At 38.3% G+C, this 24,619-nt stretch overlaps 2 protein-coding genes across 7 annotated transcripts in view; one reads left to right on the top strand and one right to left on the bottom strand.

Moving 5' to 3' along the window:
* LOC124146280 (acyl-protein thioesterase 1-like) overlaps positions 1-20,222 on the bottom strand; it is a 45,725-nt gene extending 25,503 nt beyond the window's left edge. For all 4 annotated transcript variants that reach the window (XR_007222285.1, XR_007222286.1, XR_007222284.1 and 1 more), the window contains exon 1: positions 19,969-20,222. Coding sequence is in view for 1 of the 4 variants with exons in the window: in XM_048400090.1 (XP_048256047.1) it covers positions 19,969-20,145 (177 nt within the window). In the remaining 3 variants the exon portion in view is untranslated. The remainder of the gene's footprint in view (positions 1-19,968) is intronic.
* A 216-nt stretch (positions 20,223-20,438) lies between these two features.
* LOC124146276 (NIPA-like protein 2) overlaps positions 20,439-24,619 on the top strand; it is a 29,463-nt gene continuing 25,282 nt past the window's right edge. For all 3 annotated transcript variants that reach the window (XR_007222283.1, XM_046516504.2, XM_046516505.2), the window contains exon 1: positions 20,439-20,639. Coding sequence is in view for 2 of the 3 variants with exons in the window: in XM_046516504.2 (XP_046372460.1) it covers positions 20,604-20,639 (36 nt within the window). In the remaining variant the exon portion in view is untranslated. The remainder of the gene's footprint in view (positions 20,640-24,619) is intronic.

Genomic DNA, 24,619 nt, shown 5'->3' with positions numbered 1-24,619 from the left:
GCCATTATTTCAATACCACCCCGGACGGTCAATAAGACTCAATATATGGCGAAAGTCCCTTGCTAATTATTCCACCATAACCAGTCCAATTCATGTGGGCACAGAAGAAATATAAACCATTATTCCGTATTTGCCAACAGACTTGAACATATTTCATAATGGCCATATTTGGCTGTGTGATTTGATTTCAGCTTGATACTGAGGTTTGAATGGCACCTTTGAGTCGGGGCTTTGACATGATTCAACACTGATTTAATCAGCACCATGCAACCATTCACACGTTCTCATCTCAGGGCTAACATTAAAGGGATTTGCCATCATACTAAAAACAGGTGCTAAAGCATTTCATTCCTGGAAAATAAACAACACATTCACAGGTGATCACAATTATAGCAATCTTTGATCAATCAGGTGCAGTAAACCGATTATTCCCCACATTCCATGATGCAATCTCAGTGTATAACAGCACCATATGACGGTAGAAGGTTGTTCAGGGAGATGCAGTTAACTCTCGTCAAGTCTGCAGAACAATAGGGCTGGGATGAGACACCATCTGTGCGATCCGATACATATCACGATACCTTGTTCACAATCTGATACATACATGTATCACATTACTTGCATGTGCTCTTGTCTGTGGAGAGAAAGCCATCTTTTTCATAGACAGCAGGGGTAGAAACTAACATATTTAGTCCACTAGTCCTTATAATGATAACATATAGCAAAACCCTTAAAAATGGCAAATTTCTACAAGTCCTTATGATATCTTAACTATTGGCCAGTTTCGGCAAGGACTACAGGACTAGTGCCAATTTCTTATGCTGGACAGGATAGCCAAATACCTGGCACACTATTAATGATTTACAGTTGGCAGTGTCAATGAAAAATGGATGAAAAATTTCCATTTTCACTAGTAATTGGTGTTTGGTGTAACATTTATTAAAGAATACATTTAAGGTAAGAATCTATATTTTATACTTAGTGTGCGATTGTTATCTAGACTTGTATCGAGAAGTAAAACATCGCGATCCACCGATGCACAGGTGTATCGTCCCACTGTCTGTACATGATGTAAGCAGATGATTTCCTTGTGTTCTGACCTAGTCCCTTAAATATCAACATTCGAATCCTGACAATCATTTAAATAGAAATCTTCTGTTTCAAGCAGCAGACTAGCAATATTCCACCTTTATCATTTAAATAACCGAGTATTGGCAAGACAAACCAGCAAGATATTATCAGTCAGGGTGATATCTTGTTTATGCAGCTTTTCAATTCCTATAACTCTGTGTAGGAATTCAACTTGGCCTGTTTTAGCAGGACAAATCAGTGAGATATTATACGACACTATTTGTAATTAAATTGCCACTTCAGGTATCAACTATAAACTTCTATTCAAACAACAAGCTATTTTCAAAGCAAGGTTATAGGAAAGGTTAATTTAATCACCTAAAGACAGTGAAACATCTAATAGTATCAACTCTGAGGTGTAAACATAATTCACTGTTGCTATGGCAAAACATTCAAGTTCTAATTCAGATTTTGCAAGACATATTGATATGGATAACGCTATACCTTCAGCTTAATGGAGTTGCTAGTATCCTGGTGATTTTGTCACTATTGACTGATTGTAAATTGTCAGGGAACATGAAAACTGAATGGTTAGCAGGGTTAGAAATTGGCACTAGTCCTATAGTCCTTGCCAAACTGCCCAATAGTAAAGGTATCCTAAGGACTAGTATAAAGTGGCCATTTTTAAAGGTTTTGCTATATGTTATCATTATAAGGACCAGTGGACTGAAACTGTTAGTTTCTACCGCTTGGTTAGCTAAATATAGACTGGGTGTTTGTCCAGATGAATGACGACGTCAGAACAACAAAACTCTCCAGTTAAGAGAAGTGTAGATAACATGGGACGGCAGATAGTATCACTTCTATTCCCATGTCATACCATATACCACGAGTGAGGAAAATCAATGACCGCCCTGTATAAGGCCTGGCCAATTGCCTTGGCAAACCTGCACGCTTACAGTCCAGTACATCTGGGGCTTCTAATAGAATAGATCCTGCCATCCACCGAAACCCTTGAAGCAAAGTCAAGTTAGAATAAGATGGTGAATTGCTTCCTTCTGACCAATGAGATTGATTTGCGGGGCTGGGAATGGGACATAGCATGAAATTGTACACAGTAAATCTAAGAGGCTCAATTGGCCATCAATAAAGATCAATAATGTTTTCCCCACTGCTACTAATCAGTAAGACAGTCAGCAATGTGCTTCCAAATAGGATAATTTATTGTGAATCAAAGCCAATGGATATAGTCCGACAAAGACATAATGGCGTAAGTGGACATTTGTTCAGTAGCCTTGGGTGGTAGCGAGCGACCGGACTGACCCATTAAAGACATGACTATGGCACATAACTTGAAGATGTCAAGTGGTTAGATACTTGCTGACAGACAGAACATCTCTGTGTTATGGGTAAACACTGCTGAAGTGTGCCTCGACTGTATGACAAATGTCTATGTAACTTATGCATCCGACTTGGGCTGACTGAATGAAGATTTAAAGTGACTATTATTTTACGCCTCTTTTAGCAATATTCAAGCAATATCCCAATGGGGGACACCAGAAATGGGCTTCACACATTGCACACATGTAGGGATAATTCTAGGGTGCGGCCTTGTGCTTTTAGCCCATCAATTTGAAAAAAGGCCCACAGTTTCCAATACAATGGGGCATTTTAACATTCTACTGTATGGACAAGTGTAGGTGTACCTCTGAAATATATGAAGGGCCCATGTCAGAAAATTCCTAGAGTGAACCCTGCACATGTGGGGAATCGAACCCGGTCTTTAGCATGACGAGCAAATACTTTAAGCACACCCCACCACTCCTGTAGAGTTAAAGAGGAATGCATCTCAACTAAATCACTTACGAGTCTGAATACTGACACTACTGGTCTCTCTGACTGAGCCAAAAGCACATACTTGACACACCTGTCACCCTATTCCATTATCTCCCCCTTTCAATTCTCATCCCCTTCGCTCAGCCTTGGCTCATCCCCATTTCATCGAGGAGACTAAGGGTTGTTTAATAGAATGTGATTATTGAACCTTACAATAACTTCATATCAGGAACTGTAGGTCAGTCTAAGGCACTCCTTAAAAAGCATTTAACATTCGGAAAACTGATGGGGGTTGCGGGCTAATGCCATTTTGCATCCATGGACTTGGCAGCAGTGGTCTATGTCCAGGAACGTAATTAGTGCGCTGAGTTAAACTGACACACTGTCGCTAGCAGACAAACAAAGTGATATTTGGTTCACTTGAATCAAAATTGCAAGGACTGCTTGTTGATCTGAATCTAGTTTCCATTTAAACCATGAAACACAAAACCTACCAAATAAATAAACTTCCATAGTTGAAAGAAACCATTCATTAATTAGTGCAGAGGAATGCCCAAACTCACCTTTACAAAAACAACAGGTAGAAATCCCCCCAACCCACATCCTGTCCATGCAATAGTGTGTCTCTAAACTACTTTCTGCTCAACAGTATGACTCTTTCAGAAACATCTTCAGAACACTTATGTATCTGAAGGACCTCACAAATCATCCTACTTTAACAAGAATCAACCTATTCACTGTTAAAAACCTATTTAAGACAGCTAGCAGGGTTGTATGGCTATCATGATGAAAAACGTTTAATATACCTTTAAAAGCAATTGCTTGCCAAATGACTTTAACTGAGGTCAATGCAAGTCAGCTGGTTGGCCTCAACATTTGTCACACCATAATAGTTTACTGCAAATTCGTCTTGGTAACTTGGGAACTTGTTGTATGTGTCAGTTCATTAACTGTGGCAGGTGAAGGTCTTGGAAAGCACAAGTCCATTCTGCCCATACAATCCTGGAAACCCCACTATTAGATATGTAGGTCATGATACATGAATCCTTGGAAACATCGTGATGTTGTGAGGAGTACAGATCAACATCCCGACAGGGTGTTTTGTATCTTGGCACCAAGAAGTATTTCATTAATATTGAATGACAGGTTTATTCGGGAGATCGCTCAAATACTCCGGACATCGATGCTCATTATTTCCGTGAAACCGGTGGGGATGGTGGCTTGGACCACCCTTGACCCAACTAATGTTTACAGTCAGGCCAGTGAGAGCCGGCAGATCCCAACAGAGACACACTCCATTCTGCTTCATTAACACCAAGATGGAGTGGCAGAAACAATGTACCGAAGGAACATGAGTCACGTCATGACATTAACTGGGTTTGTATCACTGGATATGGTTTGTATCATTGGATAGGGTTTGTATCACTGGATAGGGTTTGTATCACTTGATGGGGTTTGTATCAATTGATAGGGTTTTTATCATTGGATAGGGTTTGTATCACTGGATGGGGTTTGTATCACTGGATAGGGTTTGTATCATTGGATAGGGTTTGTATCATTGGATAGGGTTTGTATCACTGGATGGGGTTTGTATCACTGGATGGGGTTTGTATCATTGGAAAGGGTTTGTATCATTGGATAGGGTTTGTATCATTGGACAGGGTTTGTATCATTGGACAGGAATTGAAGATCTTGATAGGGTTTGTATGTATTTCTTGATAGGGTTTGTATCACTGGATAGGGTTTGTATCACTGGACAGGGTTTTTATCATTGGACAGGGTTTTTATCATTGGACAGGGTTTATATCATTGGACAGGAATTAAAGATCTTGATAGGGTTTGTATGTATTTCTTGATAGGGTTTGTATGTATTTCTTGATAGGGTTTGTATCACTGGATAGGGTTTGTATCATTGGACAGGGTTTGTATCACTGGATAGGGTTTGTATCATTGGATAGGGTTTGTATCACTGGACAGGGTTTGTATCATTGGACAGGGTTTCTATCATTGGATAGGATTTGTAGATCTTGATAGGGTTTGTATGTATTTCTTGACAGGATTTGTATCACTGCATAGGGTTTGTATCATTGGACAGGGTTTGTATCATTGGATAGGATTTGTAGATCTTGATAGGGTTTGTATGTATTTCTTGATATGGTTTGTATCACTGGATAGGGTTTGTATCATTGGATAGGGTTTGTATCACTGGATAGGGTTTGTATCACTGGATAGGGTTTGTATCACTGGATAGGGTTTGTATCACTGGATAGGGTTTGTATCATTGGATAGGGTTTGTATCACTGGATAGGGTTTGTATCACTGGATAGGGTTTGTATCATTGGATAGGGTTTGTATCACTGGATAGGGTTTGTATCACTGGATAGGGTTTGTATCATTTGACAGGGTTTCTATCATTGGATAGGATTCGTAGATCTTGATAGGGTTTGTATGTATTTCTTGATATGGTTTGTATCACTGGACAGGGTTTGTATCACTGGATAGGGTTTGTATCATTGGATAGGGTTTGTATCATTGGATATGGTTTGTATCACTGGACAGGGTTTGTATCATTAGATAGGGTTTGTATCACTGGATAGGCTTTGTATCACTGGATAGGATTTGTATCATTGGATAGGTTTTGTAACACTGGACAGGGTTTGTATCACTGGATAGGGTTTGTATCATTGGATAGGGTTTGTATCACTGGATAGGGTTTGTATCACTGGATAGGGTTTGTATCATTGGATAGGGTTTGTATCACTGGATAGGGTTTGTATCACTGGATAGGGTTTGTATCATTTGACAGGGTTTCTATCATTGGATAGGATTCGTAGATCTTGATAGGGTTTGTATGTATTTCTTGATATGGTTTGTATCACTGGACAGGGTTTGTATCACTGGATAGGGTTTGTATCATTGGATAGGGTTTGTATCATTGGATATGGTTTGTATCACTGGACAGGGTTTGTATCATTAGATAGGGTTTGTATCACTGGATAGGCTTTGTATCACTGGATAGGATTTGTATCATTGGATAGGTTTTGTAACACTGGACAGGGTTTGTATCACTGGATAGGGTTTGTATCATTGGATAGTGTTTGTATCATTGGACAGGGTTTGTATCATTGGATAGGGTTTGTATCACTGGATAGGGTTTGTATCACTGCATAGGGTTTGTATCATTGGACAGGGTTTCTATCATTGGATAGGATTTGTAGATCTTGATAGGGTTTGTATGTATTTCTTGATATGGTTTGTATCACTGGACAGGGTTTGTATCACTGGACAGGGTTTGTATCATTAGATAGGGTTTGTATCACTGGACAGGGTTTGTATCATTGGATAGGGTTTGTATCATTGGATAGGCTTTGTATCACTGGATAGGATTTGTATCATTGGATAGGGTTTGCATCACTGGACAGGGTTTGTATCACTGGATAGGGTTTGTATCATTGGATAGTGTTTGTATCATTGGACAGGGTTTGTATCATTGGATAGGGTTTGTATCACTGGATAAGGTTTGTATCACTGGATGGGGTTTGTATCACTGGATAGGGTTTGTATCAATGGATAGGAATTGTATCGCTGGATAGGGTTTGTATCATTGGACAGGAATTGTATCATTGGACAGGGTTTGTATCATTGGATAGGGTTTGTATCACTGGATAGGCTTTGTATCAATGGATAGGAATTGTATCGCTGGATAGGGTTTGTATCATTGGACAGGAATTGTATCATTGGATAGGGTTTGTATCATTGGATAGGGTTTGTATCACTGGATAGGGTTTGTATCACTGGATAGGGTTTGTATCATTGGATAGGGTTTGTATCATTGGATAGGCTTTGTATCACTGGATAGGATTTGTATCATTGGATAGGGTTTGCATCACTGGACAGGGTTTGTATCACTGGATAGGGTTTGTATCATTGGATAGTGTTTGTATTTTTGGACAGGGTTTGTATCATTGGATAGGGTTTGTATCACTGGATAAGGTTTGTATCACTGGATAGGGTTTGTATCACTGGATAGGGTTTGTATCAATGGATAGGAATTGTATCGCTGGATAGGGTTTGTATCATTGGACAGGAATTGTATCATTGGACAGGGTTTGTATCATTGGATAGGGTTTGTATCACTGGATAGGGTTTGTATCACTGGATAGGCTTTGTATCAATGGATAGGAATTGTATCGCTGGATAGGGTTTGTATCATTGGATAGGGTTTGTATCATTGGATAGTGTTTGTATCATTGGATAGGAATTGTAAATCTTGATAGGGTTTGTATGTATTTCTTGATAGGGTTTGTATCATTGGATAGGGTTTGTATCACTAGACCAGATTTGTATCATTGAATAGGGTTTGAATCATTGGATAGGAATTGGGGGTTGACTAAACAAGCACTAATGATTAATCTACTACCGTCTCTACAGTAATCAATAGGAAGTCATGTAGAGAAGATAGTAATCCTTGCTTTCTGTCTATTCTCGAAAGGTGATTGGCTTGCTTAACATCAAAGATGCCAGGATCAGATTGGGCAAGCACAACAACATGAAGAACCACACTGATATAGGAATGAGCAAAGGAGAATGTACAAGGCATCAATATTAACAAATCATTATATCTGCAACATCACAGACGGCAGAATAAATGAGTGATGCCTTCTGATATTTCAACATTTCACAGCTATTCAACAGGTTCACAGCAAACGAGATCCCAGAAGACACGGGTAAATACTAATAAAGACCAACACTCCCAGCAGTGGAAACAAACAGTTTTAGTCCACTGGTCCTCATAATGATAACATATAGAAAAACCCTTAAAAACAGAAAATTTCAACTAGTCCTAATGATACCTTAACTATTGCGTAGTTTGGCAAGGACTACAGGACAAGTGTTAATGTCTAAGGCTGACTCCACTCTTGTCAGACTCGGGCAGACCTTGGTTTGCAGTCACTGGCTTGACACCGTCCGCCCAGATAGAAGCACTGCCACCCAGGCATTCGGAGTACATCATCTCCACACGGGTAGTGTAGCTCCAGAAGACCTCCGCCAGACTGGCAGGGCCAACATTAGTACTAGTCTCGTGGATGTGATCTGACATCCAACCAGGCATGAGCTTGAAACATTACGTAACTGTTCAAATTGTTTTCTGTTTGCTTTTGTCTTCAAAGCAAAGCAGGGCAGTCAGGTAGCCTAGTGGTTAAAGCGTTCGTTCGTCACGCCGAAGATTCGATTCCCGACATGAGTACAATGTGTGAAGCCCATTTCTGGTGTCCCCCGCCAGCGGCGTAAAACCATACTCACTCACTCACTCAAAGCAAAGCACAGAATAGCCCATCATCAAAAACAGCAGTCATGTATAACAAAACTATATGCAGCGGAATTGGGCATCACAGGGTTTGCAGTGAAGTCATGCAATGTCCCTATCCATTGCTGTACCAGGTATTATGTACTTATCCAGCATTAGAAATCGGCACTTGTCCTATAGTCCTTGCCGAACTGCCGAACTGCCAAAAGGCTTATTGTTAAATACAAAAGTATGTAGGGACTCTTAGATTCAAATGCAACAGCCGCCAACTTCAAGGGCCCCAGGAACCCCTAAATGTTTCGAACATTGCACCTCATAAACCTTAAAACACAAAATATTTAATTCAAGTTTACCACATGTGAATCATTGGAAATGATCAATACATAATCCTAACACCACTAAACATCCCATTCTCCTTTGAAAGTGCCCCGAGCCCCTTGAACTGCCCCAAGGGGAGACACACTCCCTTATGAGTACTTCAAGCTGCAAGCTGAATGACCCTTCCAAACTGAATGACCTCCCGTGTGCTGTGAAATAAGGTCACCCCATCATATCTGGTCAACATTAACGGTAAACAATGCTGTAAATGGTCAACAGTCCGACTCACATGCTCTGAACCCATAAACACTCGAGTCATGAATATTCATGAAGCAATCATGTGCTAACGGTAAGCTCCACTATCAAGTGAGGTCCCAAGTGGCTGCCAAAACATCCCACAATCAATCTCCAGCTTATTAAGACAATTCATTATCTATTCTCATTTGTCTTTCACCTAAAGAACATAAATGCCACCTGTCAACTTCAACTGTAAGTTGTCACATCTGCATACACATTATTAATGATACAATCTAAGAATGGGCTTTAAGCTTTGAAAAGACAGCAAGGTAGAAGAGGAGTTAATCATGTTAATAATTCCCCAAGAACTATGACATCTTTGATTCTCTAATGTTTCCTGCCTGATGATCTTCATTCTTTTAGGATAAACATTGTGGGTGCATTCACCATTATAACTTCCCTTTGAACCAAATTTTAATAGTGTGATGCTTAAAATAGCCGTTCAAACAAATACTCACATCCCTAGCAACAAGGTTCACTATCTACCAACACATCCCTAGCAACAAGGTTCACTATCTACCAACCGACCTAGCAACAAGGTTCACTATCTACCAACACATCCCTAGCAAAAAGGTTCACTATCTACCAACACATCCCTAGCAACAAGGTTCACTATCTACCAACACATCCCTAGCAACAAGGTTCACTATCTACCAACACATCCCTAGCAACAAGGTTCACTATCTACCATCACATCCTTAGCAACAAGGTTCACTATCTACCAACACATCCCTAGCAACAAGGTTCAGATTCTTAATCCAAAGTCACATTATAAAGGCAACCAGCATATCCCCCATGGGTACTCTTATCACTAAGCAAACTTTGTCAGCATATTGCATTAGCGTTAATATTCATCCCAAGGACATTGTCTCATGACATTATCAGCAACACAGTTAACTAGGCCTGAACAGGCTGCTCCTACACACTGTATCATAATTTCATAAAGCTGTAGATTTCTTCTTCAAGACCATTAGCTGAGTGAGTGAGTGAGTGTGTTGGGTTTAACGCCGCTTTAACATTATTCCAGTTATATCGCGGTGTGTCAGCTTATTGTGGGAGGAAAGCCCGAAGTGATGCAGGTCTCAGACGTTTACCACTTTGGTGAAACCCACGAGCACGGGTATGGTGCTGACAAACCTAGAAACATAATCGGGGGGAACCGGGATTCGAACCCACAATCATAGGTTTCTGGCGTGCCCAAGGGACGCAACTCTGCACAGCGAATTGCTTCGCCTTAGACGACTGGGCCACCCATGCCCCCCCATTAGCTGAGTCAAGATCACAAAGCTGGTGAAGGTACAGTGCCGGTACTAAAGTTTAAAGAAGTTCTCAAAAAATGCACAGTATCTTAGAGAAGAATATCCATTCCCTCAGAAACTGAAATTAACATGAAGCTTGGTTTATTACCAGGATCAACAGGTCTTCCCATGTTTTCAAACTGAACATATATTCACTGAAGGTCTGATTAAGCTGAAAGAACTGAACTCCCACAGGACCAAAAGTTAAACTGTAGCTTTTTCATTCTACAAGAACAACAATTTGTTGGAACTCTTTCCTAGTATAGCTATGTAGTCAATCCAGGTTTGTTCCTCTTCAAGCCAATGGATGAATAACCCATCCTGAAATTACAGACTGAGACGAGTAAATTCAGGAAGGACCAGTGACACTTCCTTGTCAAGGATGCAAACTGGATGTATCCTGGTCGCCCCAGTCATTTATTGTTAAAGGTATCCAGAGGCTAGTAGACGTTCATGCTTTTCAGGGGGCATCCAAATAACATTTTCTCCATTTGGGCAAGTACACATTTCAGATTAACATGCATCCTTCTTGTGGAGTACCTCTCTTACCATTATGAAGATGTAACTCCATAGCATTGTTTTGGCAGACAAGGGACAATATAGATGGCACCGAGCTCCGCAGGTGGCTCTGTTTAAAGTCAGATTGCAATTCTGTGATCAAATTCACATCCCTTGAAGTTTCAGAGATGTTGAAAATGCAAAACCCAAGAAAAACTCAGATACATGAAGATTAACATGATTAAAGATCGTAGCTCAGAGCTCCAGATAAGCTTTTGGTGTTGTGGGTATTTTACCCATGCATTTTAAAATCATTGGGTATCAGTAATTCTATCTGGGTATTCAAATTTCTGTTACCCACTAGTTTTTATACATGTGGCTATTTAAGTTAAATATTTAAAAACACTATTCATCTAGTCCCTGCAAACTGGTGTCGTGTGGGTTCAAGAGCTTTATAGGACTAAAAAATATCACGATACTTCCACAAGAAAGTGTGATGGCAAATGATCATGATGTAACTGTCATCGTGGATTTGGCAAGGTAGACAGAATGCCCGTTTATAATTTCAAAATAAGGGTTACGCAGGGTTACTTCACAATATTTTGATGATACGCACAAGTTTTATTTTTGTAGCGTATCTGTAATGTTCGTTGCGTATTTGATACGCTTGGATTTTATTTTACTGCGTATTTCTGCATTTCTGATGCGTATTTTACGCAGATACGCAGTTTATCTGGAGCTCTGGTAGTTTGATCAAAAATCAAATTATGCCAATTTGTCAGGTCGCTTCACAACAAAAAATAATTGGATTGTTAAACGCCGGACTAAAGCATGAAACTTTGCACATGTAATGTACATGGTATATATATACCTAATAAAATATGGTGCCCGACCTCAGTCTTCTCAGTTTTTATTTTTATGCAGTTTTTTTAGGTGATACAAGTTCACAGAATTTTGTGACCAAGATGATAAGTGAAAGGTAAGTAGTATTTCATTAACGTTTTGTTTACCAATATGGACGTCGAACAAACCTTCTTCACTTCACCTTTAAGGATGCTATGGTCATTACAAATTTACTAATCAATGAAAAAATGATATTTTGATGGGCGTATAAATTCTTTGCTGCAATAAAAATAGTAACTTCCAAATCAATAGACATTTTACGAGCGTAGATCACGCAGTCACGTCTGCCATTTGTCAGCTCAAGGCCCTGATGTGAAGATTCAGAAATTTAAACAAAATGAAATTAATTGAGGTTGTAAAGTAATTTTTTGATAAGATGGGATTTATTTTGATTATTTTATCAATGTACTAGCACATATAAGGCCAAGAAATTTGCTTTTAACACAAAAAATCGGGCACTCTGTTGAATCAGAAAACATATATTTTGAAATAAAAGCTTTCATGAAAGCTTTAATGATAAAAATATTATTGATATGTTTTACCTTTTTCTAGAATCCCACAACCATCTATTATCATCAGTTATTACTAATTTTGTCCAAGTAAATTGACAATTACAGGGAACTAACTGTACTTTTTAAGAAAGTATAATGAGAATAGCAAGCTTGTCTTTCATTTTAAGATTTTCAATAATAATTACTCTTCATATTCTTCAAAGATTAAAAAGACGAAACATTTCTGACAAATCAAAATTGATAATTTAGATAAATCATTATATCAACATAATTTACAAAGTATTTTGAGAAGACGTTTTCTACACAGCACACAATTGTTCCTTTCTAACTATTATTTCAAAACTTATTTACAAACTCTTTTTATGATGAAAGTTATGTTATGTTATAAATCACTTATTTCTCTTTTCAGACCACTTTTTGTTGGCGAATATTGACTGGGAGAGATATATAATCTGTCCTGCAGATATTGTCAATATTGAGGGATGTAAATATTATGAAGATTTCACTAAGAATGTACAGGGATTTCTTGACATTGGTAAACTACCTACCAAAACTCATGTAACAGAATCCTATAGTGCAGATGAACTCTTGAAGAACCGCGCTAAATGGCACAAAGGATGGCGTTTAAAATTTGCCACTTCAAAACTTGAGAGAGCAAGGGAACGTTTGCAAAATCAAAACACTCCTTCATTAGAACGGAGTTCTAAACGTTCAAGAGAATCGGGTTTAACAACTCATGAAGCATGTGTCTTTTGCCTGGGATGACAGGGGACTATACATAATTGTTCAACCTTAGGGCGAGACAAAACATTGAGAGAGATGGATGAACAGAAGGAGGACACAGTTGTTGGCACATATTGCCACTGGAGATCTTATTGCTATTGAGGCCAAATACCACAACACTTGTTTTACTGCTTACAAGAATAAATACAGAAGTCACAGAAGAAGAAGTTGTGAAATACCAAAAGGCGACAGTGGGGAAAATAGCAGAATCTCAGGGTTTTGCAGAACTCATTGCAACAATTGCAACAGTAAAGCATGGAATGACAGTAATCAGGGAGATCACAGCGTATTGCAACCCAACACAAACACCTGTCATTGCTGTTGATCAACCTCTATTTGCTCTAGCGAAGTTCGTCTAATGGAAATGGCCAGATAGCTTTGGGGAGGATATGTTTACTGTAATTCTTGGAGGGCTTCACATTGAAATGGCTTTGTGGCTACTAGTTGGAAACCTGTTGGAAGATTCTGGATGGCAGCAGCTTTGACTGAGGCTGGAATCGCATCTAGTGGTACTGCAGACTCCTTCATTTCAGTGTCTCACCTGACAAGAACTAGACATACCCATCAAGTTACAGCTTTATCGCTAGCAAAACTCCAAACAGAAGCCCACGAAACACCTAATGGACAGGCAGATGACCAATCATTTAATGCTTGGAAAGAGGAAACGAAGAAAAAGTATCCTATGTTTTACTTTTGGGAGTTGGTTCTACAACTGGAAATTCTAGTTCTACTCTTTGTCCGTTCTCACCGTGAAAGAAACTTTTCTTTGTTTACTGAAGTACTAGAAAAGATTGTCCCATGGTTCTTCATACTGGATCCCCCAAACTATGCAAGATGGCTCTCAGTGCACATAAGGGACATGCAGTCTTTACCAGAGAATGCAAGAGAAGACTTCAATAAACATTGGGCATTTCCAAAGTCAGACAGAAAGTTTTCTGCCATGCCCCTTGATCAGGCACATGAACAAAACAACAAGATCATAAAGGATTCTGGTGGAGCAGTAGGTCTCACTGAAAACCCAGTGGCACTAACCAGATGGATGGTAGCGGGTCCAGAACTAGTTCGTATCTTAATGGAATATACAAGTCATTCAACAACACTGAAAGTAGACAAAAAGAATCATGAGCAAGGACATGCCAAGCAGGAAACTTTCAAATTGCAAGTTAACAAACTTTGCGAAACAATATCAACAATGGGAAATCCATTTCTTGATGATTCATCAGAGCTCATGGTACTTGACAGTCACATCTGTGTTGATGAAGCAGTTGTTAAATCAATACAGAATATGGAACTACTGGGGAAGAGGCAGTACGAGAACTACGTCAAAGAGGTGTTTGTTGACAGAGAAAAGTCTATTCATTGTCCAATCAAGAGAAATCAAACTCTGCCTTTCAAGCGACAAAATCTTAAAGAACTGTCAAAGATCAGGAAACAAACGGATGAGCCCAAAAGTGACTACAACCTCTTTGGACAAATGTTCATAGCTAGTCAAATTCGACAGGCAGACCTTGGTGAGTTCTTCTCGCATGAAAATCATCCATGGCCACCTTCATTGTCAGTTCATGGAAATCTCTGATTGCCTAACAACAAGTCTGGAATGTCTAAAGTCACCAAATCTCTCAAATACTCCATTTGAAGTGAAGATATTTGATGGTGCAGCAGTTGTGCATTCCTTACCAACAACCAATTCCCCAACATTTGGAGATTACTGCAATCATGTTCTTCTGCCGTGGTTAAATCGGCCACTTGTTGACTGCACAAGGGTAGATGCTGTATGGGATGCATACAAAGCTGGAAGTCTTAAGGAAGCTACAAGGACAAAACAAGGAAAAGGATTGAGAAGAAAAGTTTCAAGAAGAAAAGTTTCAAGACAGCCAAAATTGCCAGGGAATTTTCCTTCTTTTCTCAGAGACTCTAAGAATAAAGAAGAACTTTTTGCACTGCTTACAGATACAGTGGCTTCATGTGATGTGGAGGATGGTAAAGCAATCTAAATACCTTCAGGGGTGACAGTCATTTCAAGAGGACAATCAACACCTACGACACACACTGATCATAAAGAGGCAGACACCAGACAATGCCTTCTTGTCAAGGATGCTGTTGAGAAGGGAGCAACAAACACCATGATCAGTACAGTTGACCCCGACGTCATAGTTGTCTTGGTTAGTATCTTTGGAGAACTGAAATGCCAAAACTCGTCTGTACAAGTTTGGGTTGCTGTTGGTAAAGGCAAAAACTTTAGATATTATCATATAAGATTAATCTTTGATGATCTCGGCCAACAAAGAGCAAAAGCACTTCCATTCTTTCATGCGTTCACTGGTTCAGATACAACATCACAGTTCAGTGGTCAAGGAAAAAAGTCTGCATGGAAATCCTGGGAAGCATATCAAGAAGCAACAGATGGATTTACTGTAGCTTTTGATCAACCTTTTGAAGACATTGATTCAACGAACATCTATTTTCCACTTCTGGAGAGATTCACATGCATACTGTAGCACGGTACAACCGATCAGGACAACATCAATGAACTGAGACAGGAACTTTTCTGTCAAGGAAAAAAGATGAAAATGATGCAAAATCTTCCACCTACACGGGATGCATTATTACAACACATTAACAGATGCATCCTCCAAGCAAGCATCTGGGTGTCGAGCCTACAGTCAATACAGAATGTGCCGAGTCCTGAACAATTTGGTTGGAAAAAGAGCACTAGTATCAAGGATCCAGAATGAGTGAGTGAGTGAGTTGGGTTTGACGCCGCTTTTAACAGTATTACAGTTATATCGCGGCGTGTCAACTTAATGTGGGAGGAAAGCCCGAAGTGATGCAGGTCTCAGACGTTTACCACTTCGGTGAAACCCATGAGCACGGGTATGGTGCTGACAAACCTAGAAACATAATCAGGGCGAACCGGGATGCGAACCCACAATCATAGGTTTCTGGCGTGCCCAAGGGACCCAACTCTGCACAGCAAATCGCGGCGCCTTAGACGACTGGGCCACCCGTGCCCCCGGATCCAGTATGGACACAAGAGTGGATGACATTACCCGAGGCTGCAAAGTGTTGTAGAGAATTAATCAAGTGTGGCTGCAAAACAGATCCTATATGTTCCCGCAAATGTATCTGCAAATCAGCACATTTACAATGCACATACCTTTGTCATTGTAAAAGACAGTGTGGTGACTAGTGACTGACAGTCGATACACATATCCAAAGGAAATGGATATGTTGATTTTATTCAATATCTTTTATGAAACGTTTTTTGAAGTTTCAATTGACGATGATTCTGTGAAATCAGTTTCATACAAGATTTACAATGTAATATGCTATGTCTCACATGAAAACACAATGTAAGTACATATTGATAATTATCTGTAATTTTTAATTTTAAAAACTGACTTGAATGTATAAATGACCGTGTCACATGCTATTTGATGCATAAATGTGGTTTGATTCATAAAAAAAACTCTTCTTTTTGTTTGTAATGGACAGATTTAGTAGTTCTACAGGTAAATGGTGGCAATCTTGGATGCCATCTTGGATTTTTCCAAAACTAGGTCATGTGGGTCGGGCACCGCCCTAAATTATTGTTAAGAATGATATTCCAAATAGTTATGCAAAGTTTCATGCTTAATCCAGTCTGTAAAGATTTTTCACCTTAGTGACCTAACTAAAAACATGTTACATATCTTATTCCGCCTATTACATATCATATGCATTCTTGCAGTGAAAATGTCCTTAAATCTTGTACCAAATTTGGTAATTATGTAGACATGGTAGAAGAGTGTCTGATCCAAGGATGATCATGAAAATATTCTAATGCCATTTGTCTCGAGCAAAATCATTGATTCTTGTTTTGAGTGAGTGAGTTAGTTGTTTGTTTTACGCTGCACTCAGCAATATTACAGCTATATGACGGCGGTCTGTAAATAATCAAGTCAGGACCAGACAATGCTAAAGACCTATACTACCCCAGATCTTCACAGCCGATTGACTGAGTGAGTGAGTGAATGAGTGAGCGAGTGAGGTTTTATGCCGCTTTTAGCAATATTCTAGCAATATCACAGCAGGGGACACCGAAAATGGACTTCACACAAGGCAAAGTCGCCCATTGGTGGTGGGGGGGGGGGGGGGGGGGGGAAGAGGGAATCGAACCTGGGTCTTTGGCGTCACGAGCGAAGGCTTTACCACTAGGCTACCCCACCGCCTGATTATTGTTTTGAATACTAATGCATGTTCATATTATTAAACAGGTTAAATGTGTAGTTCATTTTGATTCCCTGCCTCGAGTTTGACACGTCCGACACTTGCCGTGTTGGTTATTTACATCAACATGACACGTATGATGGTGCACGTATTCCAGGCATGTGCACCAGAGCGGACTGCCATGGTGACAACAGAATAACATCCCTCACTGGGTCACAAACAGCACCAACAGTCCTAAAAAAAAAGTGAGGTGAGGTGAAATTGGGTTTAACATCGCGTCCTCATGATAAGCTTATGCAAATGTAAAGAACAGAAGTCACCATTACCCAATTAATTTTGAATAGCAGCACTCTGTAATTATCCAATGTATCCTTTTCGACTTGCATTCCTTTCTTTCTCCACAGACTTTTTTTGACAGACATCACACATACATGAACTCAACTTTAAATGCATAAAAATTATGATTATTGTTAATTCGATACATGTATCAACTGTGTAAGTTTATGCAATATGTAACGCTTGTGACAAAACAGTCACAAATGAGAGGTCACCTGAAACAGCATTTTAAGCAGTATTATTTTTGTTGAATGTCTACTCATTGGTGCAAAAATATCCAACAGAATGGACCCATGGGAGAAAAAACATGTGGAATAACAAAAGATAACTATCAATACCCAATGTGAATGATAATTTGTGGGTAAATACTCAATGCAGCAGTAGAAACTAACATTCTTCGTCCACTAATCCTTCTAATAATAACAACATATATATAGCAAAACCCATAACAATGGCAAGTTATTTAGTCCACTAGCTTATAATAATAACATGTAGCTAAACCCTTAAAAATGGCAAATTTCTACTGGTCCTTATGATACCTTAACTATTGGGCAGTTTGGCGAGGCCTACAGGACTAGTGCCAATTTCTAACGCTGCAATGGCTCAAAACATTATCTGGAGCCATTAGCAAATTCAAAAAAGTTATCACTCAGTGTAACAAGCAATTCCAACACAAGAAGAAAGGCAAGTAATAAAGACCAGGTAGCAGCAAATCCGAAGTACAAACAATCAATCTGCTGTAGCCTAATAGACATGGGTGATAAAACTGCACCACGTTCACACATCAATAAACAGTAGTGACACTGGCTACCATTCAGATGATATTGATTAACTTGCATTTACCGTGAATGCTTGGTCCTTATCACCACAGTAGACTGGTCTCAAAAACATGGTAAGGTCACACTTTCATGCCAACGTAAACATGTTACAACACAAGAGAATTTGGATTTCTTCTTACTTTAAAAATGGTGGAGATTGGAAGAGTTGAAATTACTGAAAATCAGTGTCCAATTTACAACTCCTAACTCCACCATTATTACTAGATCAAGACATAGATAAAGCAGTGCTAAATGTCATCAGTCAAAGAATACCAGTCGCAGAGTCAACACTCCTGGATATTTTGACAGTGAGTAAATAAATATATATTTTGGATTCATTGATACCAAACTGTATTTAATGAGAACAGAAAAGCTACCAGTTTCCACTGGAAAGAAAATACTGTTTGGTTTAGTCGAAATGATCATCACCGCTATCTTCTGTTTCTGACTACAAGCACTTGTGTCAAATGAAGTTTTTATGCAAATTATTATTGCTGCTTTGTAACACCCAACACATCCCCATACTGAATCCATTAATCACTATTTTGGGGGACAAAAAGTTCATATTCTATACATAATTCATCAGACATGTCAGCACAAAGCATCATTTGCAATGTATTTACAACAGTTTACATTGATATTCAAAGACAACAAGAATGCAGGTTCAGGCTACATAGCCGACACCACATAATTAATCCAAACATGTTTTAGTAGCGTTTTGAAACCATCTCATGTCGAGGTGTTCACAACATCCTTCTTTACTGAAATAACTTGTCAAATTGCAAGGATAGAAATTGGCAATTTACATGCGAGTGCAAACTGGCAGTCCTTGCAAGTTTGATTGAATCGGGGATTTATTTAGCATTTAAAACTAAATGTCTGTGGCATGCAAAATGGGAAATAACGTCATCATGCCTATAATTATTTCATTAAGTTACTTCAACCTTGCACTCAATGCATACAACACATTTATGTAAAACTAGAGTCTTAACCTTTTCTCTGTATTTACTGTGACTAGGATGACAATGCATCTCTATAGAGCTAGATCATTTGTCATAATAATTTTTGCTCCTTATTGGGAATTTGTACTGGCATCTGCACCAAATATCGACCTATGTCAACACCTAGATATATGCCTGTAAACCTAAGCTGTTCATCTGTTAGCTCAATTATCCTTCGGATACAGAGACAATATCAAGGTTTCACGCAGAAATAATTTACACATCCACATCTCGACTCAAAATGGGCAACTGACAGCAACATGCCTCCATAGGTATACCGAGAAGAGATGTAATTTTAAAAGTAAAGTAAATTTTTAAAGATAATGTTCTTCTTTGCCATCACTGGATGGGCAATAGAGTTCCTAAGTAAGGGTAATCTACACTGCACTATATAATACTATATATACTACACTGCTGCTTCTAACAAGGTTGCAAATAATTCTTCTTGTTGACAGTTCATGACATCACAAGTCCACAAGGAATTTACTGAAAATGGTTAACTATTTGTGCTGTCTATGTTTCTTTAAGACTTGTATTTATTCATACTGAAAATAATACGAGGTTTGAATATAACATCTTAAATTGTACACCTTGAGCAACAAGCGTGACAAGAAAAAAATATATGACAACATACTAGGAAAATATTCTTTAATATTATTACACTCATTTGGACTTCTCTAATATTTCTAGAATCAACAACAATTGGTTATTTTAGTAAGCCTGATGTAAATCAAATAACAGAATCAATATTGACTTGGTGATGCTGTATTTTGTACTCACTGTTCCTCTATGCGGAGCAGAGCCAGGCGGAACTACCACTGGTGGAGGCATTTCTTGGGAGGAACTCGTGCCCATACACACGATTGACACGCTTGTGAATAAAGGAAAAGAGAAGAACGAATGTTCTGATCGACGACTCAATTTTCCACAGAGACGGTTTATCAGCAATAGACACATGTAACTTGACACAGAATCCTCTCATGAAAGTCTCGTTCTATCCTCGACAAGGGGCTTGTGAATGAGCGAGAATGAACTTGATGCTAGTAGATCAACAACTACTTCTAGCTGTAAAAGTTCATTTTCAGACCTTTCCTCATATATGACTTTTGAATGGTGATATCGAAATATCATGAGAACAGACAGATATATAAGTACACTTCTAAATATAGTTATGTACAATCATGATATGTTTCTTCTTTAAACATAATATCATCTTACAATATAGCATTCGTTTTCTCAGTAATGGCATCTACATAAACATACGGTCCAACATGGCCGCACAATTTTCCATCGTCGATCAGATAGGAAATGTCAACAGACTGTGTCTTTGATTCAACGATTTCTTGCATTTGAACTCCAACGTATTCACGAAACAGGTTATTTCGAATATTATGCAGTGAACTAATGTCAGAAGAATGACAGATTCATCTAACGACACAGTTCATGATCAGGTGCGCTTGTCAATCTTGTCATTTCATTCTGCAGGCCAGTTGTTTTATTCTCGTCTCTTTACAGTTTTGCAGATGCAGATTTATTTACTATCCGTCCTTGCATTATCATGTATGTCCTTGAAGTGACTGCTTATTTAACGCAGGGCCATTATATCTCCATTATTTACCATATAAAACAAATCTTCACATCATTTTCATCAAAATTAATAAGAAATGCTATTATCAATTTTTCATCTGAAAGTGACAAAAACCAATATTCCCCAAATTCAATCTACACATGCTTATCCTTAACACATATATAGTATGTACTATGCATTTCACAATATATACAGTTTATGCATTTGGAAAAATAGCTCAAATAGTTTTTAGAATTGTATTTTAAAGGGAGAAATGACAGACATATAGAAAACAAAGACAGAACTGAAATAGCATCATCAACACATCATGTTATTTGATTTTGATTTTCTCATGAATTAGTCACATGACACCGCCACGTCTTTTTTAAAGTTGTATTTGAGCAAGGTGATTGTATGGTGTGTTTTTTAAATATTTCCTCACAAGAATCTGTTTTGTTGATCATTTTTGGATAAATGTTTCTCTCTTCTAATGAAAACGAGCAAATGTAAAATGAGGTGTGCTCACGTGCACGCTATATTAACAAGGAGTTGGCGATAATTGGTCTTCACCGATAACTGGTTGCTAGCCAGTATATATGCTGATAGTAGCATGGTACGCTATATTATCGCGGTAGTTAATTTTGGCGCACGCATACTAACCCATTAAATATGTCATATGCTAAATGTTTCTTGTTCATTGTTCAACCTTTATGACACATCAATTAGGATTGATTGATCCTTATTTTCTTAACTGAGTTTGGTAAACAAAGTATGTGTCATTAGCAACTCAAGGGTAGGAAACTCTATGTTATCGTGGTATGGCTGTTTTGTGGTATGATATGTGTGGTATAGTCTGGAAGGTAATTTAAGGTACCGACGTTTACTACAATATCTGAAAACCTATTGGACCTACTCCAGTCAAAGTTGGTATGAGATTATTAAACAGTCATACATAACTGAATATTACATTTAAAGACAATTGGTGCATGAATAAAAAATCTGTCTATTTAGCTATCACTATATTTCATCAACAACCAGACCTGTTTGTCACGGGTGGAACGAGCATTCATTGTGATAGCCATCTGCATAATGCTACCCCTGCGTCACAGGGCCACGGTGTTAGCGTTCGGCGTCTCAACATGCGAGATTGTCGTGCGGGGCCAGCTTCGTTAATGCTAAAGGTGCCCTAAGGGCTAGTAGAGTTTCCAACACTGTGAGGGGTATGGCTGTATGTTGTCACTATTTTGGCTAGCAGGTTTTTCCAACACTGTGAGGGGTATGGCTGTATGTCGTCACTATTTGGGCTAGTAGACTTTCTTGTAAATCAAGTTGTTCTGTCACTTGAAGACAATACAAATGAAGACATTTACCCGCTACTTTAAAATGAGAATATTTTGTTTTAAATACGTTTTAATTTACCACAAGATACAGTACCTGTCATAAAATGATTCATGTCAGGATGACACAGAGCAAAGTATTCAGTTTTACAGTCCTTGTCCTCTTGGAACTAGAGATCTAAATTGTTTTTAAAAAATATGAAGAATCTCTACCTACCCTATTTTAAAAATTCCTGTAATTGGAACAACTTTTTTTGTTAGGCCTTAAACATAAATGATATCGTACAGTAAAGGAAATATTTGCATTTTATTAAATTTACAATTCAGTGATATACCACAGAAACCTAGACAAATCGCGACCTGTGCTGCGCATTTCTTTAGCGCATTAGTCACTTTTATTGATAGTACAAGGGCGTATGGTCACATTAATCAACAAAATGAAATACAGTTTTGGAAATAATAAGGAAATGTAGGTATCTTTGTGGGTAGCATCGGTAATGGTGATGAAGTTTTGATAAGTCACTTGCTTGGTAATTATGCGATTTTAGTTTACACTATTTTGACTTGCAACACAAAGTAAATATTTCACCTGAGCATTGCTTATTTTAATGTGTTTATATTTTTACAGTCAAAATGTGCAAACTTTTCACTCAGGAAATGTCCATCTGTATTATTATGATAACGAATTCCAAACTTTTTATGTTTAAAGGGGCACTGATCTAATGCAATTCCCCGGGACTGGTTGTTGCCTTTGTTATTGTTTTTTCCCAGTGAGTACCCGGATGTATAGCAGAAATCTAGACTAGTTTGCGACCTCTGCTGCGCCATTCGTAAGCGCATTAGTCGCTTTTATGGGTAGTAATAAGGGCCTATGGTCACATTGATCAACAAAATGAAATACAGTTTTCGAGATAATAAGGAAATGTAGGTATCTTTGTGGGTAGCATCGGTAATGGTGACGAAGTTTTGATAAGTCACTTGCTTGGTAATTTTGCGATTTTCGTTTACACTATTTTGACTTGCAACACAAAGTAAATATTTCACCTGAGCATTGCTTATTTTATAGTGTGAATTTTTTTTTACTGTCAAATGTGTAACAAATTTATTAAACGTCTAAATATTCAGTTATTTTACAAAGCGACTGAAAACATTTCCATCTGTATTATTATGATAACGAATTCCAAACATTTTGATGTTTAATATCATCACCAAGAGACTGAAAATGTTACGTTGAGAAAAGTACATTTCTATGTTGTTTGGCTTCTAATCCTACATAATAATCTGTTGTGATGTTTGTAGGCCCTTTTTGATCGTCTTAATCAATCTGGACAGATTTTTTAGTCAAAATGACTGAAATATTTACAAATTTTATAAATTGCCTGAGAGAATCACATTTTACAAATTGACGGTAATATATACACGCTTACAAAGGAAAAGACCTGTGAAAACAACGTCTATCGCGCATTGAAGAATGTCCCAACCAAGACGTAGAGAAACAAGAACGAATCGGTTCAAATGAAGGAAAACAAAATGCAAATATCAAAATTACAACCTACCAAATTTATGTGTATAAATTTTAGGCAGCTTCCTTGTTCGAGGAATGTATCCGTGAATATCCACACAAAGGAACAATATCCCACTCGTCTGCAGATGTACAAAGAAACTTATTCGATGTCACGTGTCTCAGTAACAATCAAATATTTTAAAAGATATATATCGTTTCGGGATATTATAACCCGTGTTCGTTTCTCAACTGATCACTTGGATTGTTTCAGGTGTTTTACATAGGTGTCAAGTCTCAATGGTCGGCTGAGAAAGCCCACGTGACAACTATTTTCATAACGTTCACGGTTCCTAAAAAATCCATTGAGTGATAGATAACAATGATCAATCAATCAACGTATTATAAGTTAACCCTTTGAACAAAGTATGTTGTTTTTACACCGGCACTTCACACAATGGTATGAGTGTATTCCCTTTGTTTTAGTAAACCTAGACATGTAAACACTCACTCTTGACATATCCACTGTGCAAGATAACAGTGATTAATCAATCAACGTATTTTCTGTTAATCCTTTGATGACTAGGAACGTTCCGTTGATTTACAAAAAAATAAATCAACTGATCATTCATCTCTTTCTGGGCTGCCACGTGCATATTACATAACACACATTTCACCTCACTTCAACCCTGGATTTAGATTAAATAATTACCCCAGACACAATAAATGCCAAATGGGAACCTTTGTCAGGTTATCTAAGTGGTGCTACCACTAATTGTACCTGTAATAAATTCATTAACTGAGCATCAAGTGAATGACGAAAAATCCACAAGTGAAGGGTTATATGAGAAAACGTGGATGACAACAAGGGAGTAGTAATCGTATTATCGACGCAAGCCGAAATCCGAAAATGCTTTCACTGCATGGATACTTTTTTTAGTATAAAACTATAACCATCTGGGGTATTTCCAAATGACGACATCCGATGAGCTCCGCTGTTCTTTTTGTCTGCTTGTTTAGGCTGAA

Source organism: Haliotis rufescens, unplaced genomic scaffold (genome assembly GCF_023055435.1).
Source record: "Haliotis rufescens isolate VD_foot unplaced genomic scaffold, xgHalRufe1.0.p SCAF_2, whole genome shotgun sequence".
NCBI classification, from domain to species: Eukaryota; Metazoa; Mollusca; class Gastropoda; order Lepetellida; family Haliotidae; genus Haliotis; species Haliotis rufescens.
This window is presented reverse-complemented; position numbering and strand designations above follow the sequence as displayed.